Genomic DNA, 10,489 nt, shown 5'->3' with positions numbered 1-10,489 from the left:
TAGATCACAGGTTGTACGGTGTGATTGGTGTGGCTGGTATGAGTCTTACCCGGGATTCAAAATCCTCCCTTATTGTGTACGCTCGTCCGGGCACAGTACCTAACTGGAGTCTGGAGGAGGGTCATAGGGGGAGGAGCCAGTGCACACCACCTGATCTGGAAAAGCTTTACTTTTTGTGCCCTGTCTCCTGCGGAGCCGCTATTCCCCATGGTCCTTTCAGGAACCCCAGCATCCACTACGGACTCCGAGAAATAGATTTATCGGTAAGTAAAATCTTATTATATATATATATATATATATATATATATATATATATATATATATACATACACATATACACACACAATTTCCCACTCACTGCGCGCCAATGTGCCCCCCCTTTCTTTTTTCCAACCTCTGAAGCGTTCAGCAGGGGAGAGTCCGGGGAGTCAGCGTTTCTCATGCAGCTCTGTGGGGAAAATGGCGCTGGTTAGTGCTGAGGGATCCAGCTCCGCCCCCCCATATTTCACAAAAATGGCGGGGGATCATCTATTTGCTGCCTCCGCAGCCTAATAGCACTTTATTGCCCAAAAACAAGGTTTATTGCTGCCCAGGGCGCCCCCCCTGTGCCCTGCACCCATCAGTGCTGTCTGTGTGTTGTGTATGGGAGCAATGGCGCGCAGCCTTACCTCATGAAGATCTGAAGTCTTCTGCCGCCTGAGATGTCTGCTTGTTTCTCATACTCACCCGGCTTCTATCTTCCGGCATCTGTGAGGAGGACGGCGGCGCGGCAGCGGGACGAACCCCAGGGTGAGACCTGTGTTCCGACTCCCTCTGGAGCTAATGGTGTCCAGTAGCCTAAGAAGTAGAGCCTATCAGTTAAGTAGGTCTACTTCTCTCCCCTCAGTCCCATGATGCAGGGAGCCTGTTGCCAGCAGGAATCCCTGAAAATAAAAAACCTAACAAAATTATTTTTCCACAGAAAACTCAGGAGAGCTCTCTGCGGTGTACCCTTCTCCTCTGGGCACAGAATCTAACTGAGGTCTGGAGGAGGAGCATAGAGGGAGGAGCCAGTGCACACCCATAGGAAAAGTTCTTTTAGGTGCCCATGTCTCCTGCGGAGCCCGTCTATACCCCATGGTCCTTACGGAGTCCCCAGCATCCTCTAGGACGTAAGAGAAAAATAAATACAGTAATACTTTTTTTAGACCTGTAGTACAAGTATACTTTTTGTTCAATAACTGGAGAGACTTTTTAATGCCTTTGAAAGTGGAGGCGAAAGACTAATTTTCAAGGAATCATTCACAAAGAAATTGGTTACTAGCGATAAATAAAAATACAAATTCCCTCCAAATATTAAAATGAATTAGAAGCTCAAGGAGGGGCTTCGACAACCCCACCTGCAATATGATGAAAGCCTACCTAAGCCGGATTTATTTTATGATATGGACCATTATCACTGCAGAGGTCAGGGCAGGCAAGTGACACTTCCTTTTCTAATGTATCTCACCTTATTATATCCAAAACTACATTATCACTTTTGGGTTGAATTACTCTATTCTCAGTTATGGGGTCTATTCAATTCAAGTCGGATTTCCCGACTTGTCGGATAAACGGCAGTTTCCGATAATTTAAGGTTGAATCCAGATTCGATTCAATCAAACTGCCATTTATCCGACAAGTCATAAAATCCAACTTGTCAGAAGACACGTCTATCGGCGGATTAGCCGCAGATCCACGCGTTTCGTTGGATTCGCGGCCAAATCCCACAGGTTTTAGTCCCGTTTCCGACAATGTCAATCCAACTTTAAAAAAAGTCGGACTGGCATTGTCGGGAACGGACAAAACCTGTCAGATTTGGCCGCTAATTGAATACTGAAATGTCGGATCCTTTCCGTCGGTAAGGATCCGACATCAATTGAATACACCCCTATGTATGATTAATAATATAAATACACAATATTCATGGCACACTTTTCTGACAATGCCTGAAAAACACTGCACACCTTTTGGAGAAACAAAACATGTATATTACATTTTTTTAACAGCAAATGGAAAAGGAAAACACATTACATTACTGCCATTAATCAATAAATTAATTGAATGTATTTTACTATACAGCAAAAGGTAAATACCTTTATCAAATGCATGCTCAGATTTGCTTAATATTTAATGCTAAGAATATTCTTTATTTTGTTTTAAAACCATATTGTCTCTATATAGGTCTATATTTTTTTTACAGTACTTTACACTGGAAGAACAATTGGTAACCACATCTGATCAGTCCTACACTTATTTAATAAGGCCAACCATGACTTCACTTATATCCCAGAGTTTCCTAGCAACCAAGTCGTCCATAGCTTTCGGCAAGAGGTCTTCCTCTTTGCAGTCACCAAAATATTTTCCAGATACCCCCTCCACTTCTGGAGAGGATGCCAAGTAGACAGAGGTCCGAGCGCCTTCCTCAGGGGTTTTAAAGAAAGCCCAGGACACAACATTAAACAGCGGTTTGATCAAGACAGGGATATTAATATGCCTTCCTAAATTGGTTCGGACTATTCCAGGATGAAGGACATTGACCGTCACCCCGGTGCCTTCCAGGCGCCTCGCCAGCTCTCTAGTGAACAAGACGTTCGCCAATTTGCTGCGGCTGTAACCAAAGCTTCGACTGTAGCTCTTCTCACTGTTTAAATCATCAAAATTGATTTCACCGTATTTATAGAGTTTAGAGGAAACGACCACGATCCTGCTGGGGGCGGAGCTTTTCAGGAGGCCAATGAGGAGGTGAGTGAGGAGGAAGTGACCTAGGTGGTTCACGCCAAACTGCATTTCGAACCCGTCTTCCGTCTTCATGTAGGGGCACTGAAAAACCCCGGCGTTGTTGATGAGCACATCAAGGCGAGTTTCTTCCTGGAAGAGAAATTGTCGGAGATGAAAAAAAAACAAAAAAAACAACCGTTTCCTTCTAGAATTTTCTGAGTAATTATAATATAGCTAAACGATCTGGAGAAGACTTTTTGTTGTGTAATTTGGACCAATATGCAGTGAAGAAGAACCACTGTCGTCTGCCTCTCTGTCCCTAGTGCTCCACTCGTTAAATGTTTACCGGCGCTCTTCCAGTGACCGTAGGAGGAAGCACCGGCAATCACTGATGCATCTGTGACATTTGGACCAAGCAGCAATGCAGCCTATTCTATTTCTGATGTGTGGAACATTCAGAAAAGCATTTGTGTGTATTTTTCCATTTGTCAAAAGAAGTGTTAACTGTACACTAAATGCCACAAATAATTTATGTGCAGTGCCACAGGGCACCCAGAACGGCAGCCTAAGAAGAATGCGGTGTTCCTAAATCACCCCACAACCGTGGACTTAGAAAAAAAGTTATAAATGTTTAAGGAGCTTACACACGGAGCATTTTACTTCATTTCTAAGCAATCTGACTAGATTGCTTAGAAATTAAGCACACATCGCTCCATGTCCCCGTGCGTCGCTATCGCCAGCTTAGGATTTGGCATGCATGCCAAATTTAGTCAGGTCGCTCATTTCACCGCAACTACAGTAGCTGCTTCTTCAGGCAATGGAAAGTGAATAAGACAAGTTCAAAAAGGGAACAGGTTGTATAATGAAGCGCAATATGCCTGTTTTCCTGTGAGTGCTAGGATGTACTATGCTGTCCCCATTTCCCTGGCAGCCCCAGGGTGCGCTGAGCTGTCCCTATTTCCCTGGCAGTCCCAGGGTGCGCTGAGCTGTCCCCATTTCCCTGGCAGTCCCAGGGTGCGCTGAGCTGTCCCCATTTCCCTGGCAGTCCCAGGGTGCGCTGAGCTGTCCCCATTTCCCAGGACGTCTCTGGGTGCGCTGAGCTATCCCTACTTTCCAGTAGTAACCCGGCTCCCTACCTTCACCACCTCCTGGCAGAAGCGCCGGACTGAATGCAGGGAGCTCAGGTCCAGCTCCCTGACACTGATCTCCCCGCTGTCCCCGGCCTCTAGCCTCAGCTCTCGGGCCGCCTCCTCCGCCCGGTCCCGGTCCCTGCACGCCAGGATGACGCGAGCCTGCTGCCTGAGCAGCTCGGCGGCCGTGGCCCGGCCGATCCCGCAGTTGGCCCCGGTGATGATCACCGTCTTGCCCCGCATCAGGGCAGAGGCCGCGGCCCGGACGTTGCTGCTCATCAGTCGGCGAGCCACTAGGATCAGCCCGCCGCCTAGGGCCACGGCCGCCGCCGCCACCATCAGCGCTGAGGAGCCGCCGGCAGCCATATTGGATGTGGGCAGGACCCTGACAGCCAGGCAATCAATAGTATTGTTCCCAGAAGCAAATTGTTATACAGCACAGCAGACGGTGCTCAGGGTGTAACTACAGGAATGTATTCTGTACCTGGTCATTGGGCGTCAGATCTACTCATCCATTACATTGTATTAGTATGCATACTACTACACATGGGTGCCATTGCTCTCTTTCCTACTGTGTATCTTCAGCTTTATATATATATATATATATATATATATATATTTAAATAACAATAAATGTTTTTTTTTTTAAATTCGTATGCACATACGGAACAACACCATATTATGCCCCTTGCACCATCCTAAGTCCCCACAGTAATGCCCTTGACACCAGGGACGTGCAGTAAGGGGAGGCAGTGCCTCCCCTGATTGCACGTCACTGGAACCGCTGTCAATCACTGTGTGGGCGCGGTGGAAGGGGTGGGTGGTGGCGGGACGCGGCAGAGGTGAGAGTATTAGCAGAGTTTGGCAGCGGAGCGGTACCAATTTCAAAAATTGCTCCGCGTAATTTTTTAAATTCAAGAAGGCCGCCGCGAGCCAATCACGGCTTGCTGCGTCATTGCCCCGCCCCCTCTGTCTGACTTATATAACTCAGCGCGAGGCAGCGGCGCGTCAGTCCGACGGCGGAGGAGTAGCAGTGAAGAGCTCCTGAAGATAGAAGAAGCCGGAAGTCCTGGATGGGCGGCGGCTATGTAAAAGAGCTTAATAGCCACCGCCCACCAGGTGAAGACGCTGGAAGCCCTGGGGAAGGCGGCGGCCATGCAAAAGAGCGTAAAGGCTGCCGCCTCCCAGTTGAAGACGCCGGAGGAAGACGCTGGAAGCCCTGAGGAGGCGGCGCCCCCCCCTGGGAAGACGCCGGAAGCCCTGGGGAGGCGGCGGCCATACAAAAGAGCTTAAAGGCCCCCAGATGAAGACCCAGACAAATAAACTAATTTTTTAAAGATAGTGTGGTGTTTTTATTTTAATATTTTCTTTACAGGTGCCAGCGGGCCCATTATGTCCGGGCATGCTGGCACTTGTGGTTCTCCAAGTGCCAGCATGCTGGGGCAGGCTTGCTGGGACCTGTAGGTCACCTGTAAAGAACAATATTACTATTCTTTACAGGTGGACTACTGGTGCCAGTGGGCCCATTATGTCCGGGCATGCTGGCACATGTGGTTCTCCAAGTGCCAGCATGCTGGGGCAGGCTTGCTGGGACCTGTAGGCCACCTGTAAAGAACAATATTAACAATGAACCCCGCACCCACTGCCACCAGGGGTGCGGGGCATAGCACTGGGCTATCAGCCCAGTGCTGGTTATTGCTCGGGAGGGGGGACCCCATTTGTATTTTTTGGGGTCCCCACTTCCGAGGAATTCCAGCCCTGGGCTGACTGGCTTGGGGGGTGATTAATGTTATGGCAGGGGGACCCCACACTGAGTGTCTCCCCTGCTATGGCATTACCCCCCCTGGCTGGTACTGCCTGGTGCTGGTTTTAGCAATGTATGGGGGGGGAGATGGTTAGCTGCCAGTGCCTCCCCAGCCACTGACCTCACCGCACGCCACTGCTTGACACCATATTATCCCCCCCAGTTATGCCCCGTTATTATATCATGCCCCCCCAGAGCCGGCCCTAACCAATATGATGCCCTAGGCAAGATTTTGGTTGGTGCCCCCTAGCACCGCCGCTAGTTCTGCAGGAGATGCCTGGCATGAGTCAGCTGGCAGCTCTGCTAATGTTGGGCGCCTTTTGTTTATGAAAATGCATCTTATTTGCATTAGTGTGTGGCTAGGATGCACAAGCAGCTTCCGCTGACTAAAATGATATGCAGCATGCCTATATTCTGTGTGTGACTGTGGCTGTATCTGCATACGAAATGCTACATTACAGTGATTTCCAGGAATACACTGCAATGTAGCATTTCGTATGCAGATACAGCTGCAGTCACACACAGAATATAGGCATGCCGCATATCATTTTAATCAGCAGAAGCTGCTGGTGCCCCTAAGCATACCAAATGCCCTAGGCATTTGCCTAGTTTGCCTATGCCTAAGGCCGGCTCTGTGCCCCCCCCCAGTAATGCCCCTGACAACTTATTATGCCCCTACATTAATGCCCTTGTCACCATATTATGCCCACACAGTAATACCCCTTTTACACTCGCAGAAAAATATCGGGATATTGCACGTGAACGCGCATCATCCCGGGATTTTTGTGAGTGTGAATGGGTACAGGGACAATTTCCCAGGACGAGCATCCCGGGATTTCAACCCAGGTCTCGACCTGGGTTGAATCCGTAACCGTCCCGGGAAGCTGTGCAGTGTGAACGGGTATACCGGGTCAAGGCGACCCGGCACCCGTTCTCTGCATAGGAGGAGGCGGTGCTTGGAGAAGGTTATCTCCAAGCACCGCCTCCAGTAGCATCAGCGGTGACGTCACCGACCCGGCAATATGCCGGGTCGGGCTGCAAATGTAAAAGGGTCATTCCCGGGAATGTGTCCCGGCAAATATACCGGGACACATTCCCGGGAATGACCCGAAGCTGCGAATGTAAAAGGGGTATAATTATGCTAGTACCTGCTCGCTGTCATGGGTTCTGCTCGTTGTCGGGATTCCCTCAGCGGTCTGCCGTCCCGGCGGGGGGCCACTGTTCATGCCTGCCTGCTTCAAACTATTTCAAAATGTCCCTCCCAAAATGGCCACTGCCTCAGAGGAGACTACTCTAGTATCTTTAATGACTGTCTCCTCTGAGGCAGCGGACATTTTGGGAGGGACATTTTCAATAGAGTGCTGCTGGCAGACGGCAGCATGAGGGGCACGGGCCCTCCCCTCTCTGTCAGAGAGGCCGGCCCGGGACAGCTGTGCTTCAAGTATCCCCCTGATGGTGGCCCTGGTTCAAACAATCGCTGGGCAACACACGGCGGTGGGAGCGAATCAAAGAAGGAGAGCAGGGATTTTTTTAAACTTAATACTATATTAAAATACAATAATAGTATATAATGAGAAACTTTAGAAACTGGCAACACTTGAATAGGGTGTAGTTGGTTTCCCTCATATTGGGGATGCTGTTGTAGTGCACACAGACACCTTTGCAGGGTGGAAGTCGGTAAAGGACGCAGGACAGTAAAAGAATAACATGTTACATTTCCTCCTTATGTCCGCTGTCCATCTTTCTTCCATTCACCTGCCAAGAATGTACGGGGCACAGAATCAAGCACAGGCACTGATTTATATCCGTGGTGCTCAGCTGTTCAATAGCAGACATTCCAAGGTTCTCTGAGGTGTACACTAATAGCACAGCCGCTGCGTCTTTGTGTGAAAGATGCAGGAGGCGTCTTAAGTAAAAGGCCGCCCACTGACTTCTGTGGTCCGCTGCTGCGCCCAAAGAGCTGTGTTGCATTAAACAACAGAGATTTACGTGAATTTTGGACTTGCGTAAATATCTGACTCAGGCCCCATGTGCCAATGCTCCGAGACCTCATGTGCCATGTATTTATTTTACAGAGAAAAAGGATTCTGGCCATGTACTAAGACGCCCCATCGTTACACCATCGGACGCCCACCGAAATTGCATGTCACTTCATGCAATTTCAATTTGCGTATACAGAGCAGACTGTAGACATCGTCCGCTTGCGTCCAGCATCGGCACTGCACCCACCTCTAAATTGTGCGTTGTAAAAAGGGTAATGCTTAATGGAACTGATACATTGTAATTCACTTATGTGCCAAAAAACAAAATCTTGCAGTTATAAGTGAAGGTAACATCGGTGGTGGTATATAGAGAACAGCACGGTATATGTAGGGTTGGCAATCGTGGCTGGCAACAAAACAATATATTTAATGACCGTAAAAGAAAAATGGTGTACAAACCAAAGTAGTGTTCCTTCTGACCCTATAATAATGCACAGAGAAATGAACCCCTCTGACCCGGGAGTCGGGACCCCTGTTTTAGCAGTTATTGCTGTTTCTTTCAGTTCTGGAAACTTTCTGATGCGTAATGTGTCTATAATAAGAGTCACAGTTACAGATCTGGGTGGCTGGATGCAGGCCAGGAACAGTCCCCTCCCTCGGTCCGCCCATCCCCGCCAAGTCCCCTCCCAATTTCCGCCCACTCCCCTCTCTCCCCCCTCCCCGTACACTCCCTGCACCCTGGTGACACTGCAGCTGGTGACTGCTCAGCTGCCGCACAGTCCGGAGGAGAATGCCGTGGACGACCACTGACTGCCGCACCCGCCCCCCTCCCACCTGCGGCACCCACAGCCTTCACAACATCCGGCACCCACACCTGCAGCACTCCCCACCCGCGGCACTCACTCCCCCACCCATGGCACACACATCTGCAGCACCCCGCGGCACTCCCGCCCCTCCCCCATCCGGGGCACTCCCGACCCCTCCCCCACCCGTAGCACCCACACCATCAGCACCACCCGCCGTACTCCTGCACCCTCCCCCATCCGCAGCACCCCCGCCCCTCCCCCACCAGCGGCAGACCCCACCACACCCCGCAGCCACACCTCCCCCACCCCCATAACCACCTCTCCCCCGCACCCTACACCCCACCCGCACCTCCCCCACCCGCGGCACCCACAGCATCTACCACATCCACCCCCCACCCGCGGCACACGCCCCTCCCCCGCACACTGCACTCCTGCCCTCTCCCCCACCCGCAGCACCCCCGCACCTCCCCCACCCCCATACCCACCTCTCCCCCCACAACCTCCACCCCACCCGCGGCACCTACCACATCCATCCCCCACCCACAGCACACGCCCCTCCCCCACCCGTAGCACCCACAACCCGCAGCACCCCCTGCACCTCCCCCACCTGCGGCACTCCCACCCCACCCCCATACCCACCACTCCCCCCCGCTACACCCCCGCACCATAAAACCTGCCCGCCCCTCCCCCACCCGCGGCACCCACAGTATCCGCCACATCCGCCCCCCACCCGCAGCATCCACCACATGCGCCTCGCACCCCCTACCCCACCCGTAGCACCCACACCTGCAGCACCCCCCACTCCTCCCATACCCACGGCACTCCCGCCCCCACCTGCAGCACCCTCCGCCCCTCCTCCACCTACGGCACCCACCACATCCGTCTCCCGCACATGCCCCTCCCCCACCCGCGGCACTCCCGCCCCCTCCCCCACCCGTATCACCCACAACCCTAACCCCCCGCCTCTCCCCCACCCGCAGTACCCCCGCACCTCCCCCACCTCTCCTCCCGCTACACCCCCAACCCACCCCCATACCTCTAGACCCCCTCCCCCATCCGCGCCCCCTCCACACCTCCCCCTCCCCCACCCACTGCACCTCTGCACCCTTTCCGCCATCCGTGCCACTGCAACCACCCCTCCACCACCCGCAACACCTCTGGACCCCCTCCAGCACCCACCCCTCCATCACACGTAGCACCTCGGACACCATCCGCAGCCGCTACAAGTGATTCCCTAAATCGGGGTGATTAGCGGCATGGATAGGCACCTCCACCTCACTGAACCCACCCTCTTTCCAAACCCCCCCCCCCACCACCACACACACTGAACTTCTGTGAGTATAGTTGCTACCGATGGACATTGGATTAATAAAAAAAAAGTAATACTGTGGCCATTATGTGTCTAAGCGACACTGCTACCTGTGGCCATTGTGTATAAGTGGCACAGCTCCCTGTGGCCACTGTGTGTATACGCGGCTCTGGTACCAGTGGCCATTGTGTGTATAAGTGACACTGCTACCTGTGGCCATTGTGTGTATAAGCGCCACTGCTACCTGTGGCCATTGTGTGTATAAGTGGTGCTGCTACCTGTGGCCATTGTGTGTATAAGTGACACTGCTACCAGTGGCCATTGTGTGTATAAGCGGTGCTGCTAAAAGTGGCCATTGTGTGTATAAGTGGTGCTGCTACCTGTGGCCATTGTGTGTATAAGCGGCTCAGCTACCTGTGGCCACTGTGTGTATAAGTGCCTCTGTTACCTATGGGAATTGTGTGTAGAAGTGGCACTGCTACCGGGGTCCATTGTGTGTATAAGCAACACTGCTACCTGTGGTCATTGTGTGTATAAACTGCTTTGCTACCTGTGGGCACGTTGTGTATCAACGTCTCTGCTACCTGTGGGCACTGTATGTATAAGCGGCTCTGCTACCTGTGGGCACTGTGTGTATAAGCGGCTCTGCTACCTGTGGGCACTGTGTGTATAAGCGGCTCTGCTACCTGTGGCCGCTGTGTGTATAAGCGGCTCTGCTA

The 10,489-nt window shown here is 51.9% G+C and overlaps 1 protein-coding gene across 1 annotated transcript; it reads right to left on the bottom strand.

Moving 5' to 3' along the window:
* Window positions 1–2,136: 2,136 nt before the first annotated feature.
* Window positions 2,137–4,279, bottom strand: RDH14 (retinol dehydrogenase 14). The gene is made up of 2 exons (XM_063956377.1): window positions 3,876–4,279; window positions 2,137–2,889 (listed from the first exon to the last, which is right to left on the bottom strand). The coding sequence occupies exons 1-2, from the start codon at window positions 4,233–4,235 to the stop codon at window positions 2,272–2,274; spliced, it is 978 nt and encodes a 325-aa protein (XP_063812447.1). The 5' UTR covers window positions 4,236–4,279; the 3' UTR covers window positions 2,137–2,271.
* Window positions 4,280–10,489: the final 6,210 nt, after the last annotated feature.

Source organism: Pseudophryne corroboree, chromosome 2 (assembly GCF_028390025.1).
Source record: "Pseudophryne corroboree isolate aPseCor3 chromosome 2, aPseCor3.hap2, whole genome shotgun sequence".
NCBI lineage: Eukaryota > Metazoa > Chordata > Amphibia > Anura > Myobatrachidae > Pseudophryne > Pseudophryne corroboree.
This window is presented reverse-complemented; position numbering and strand designations above follow the sequence as displayed.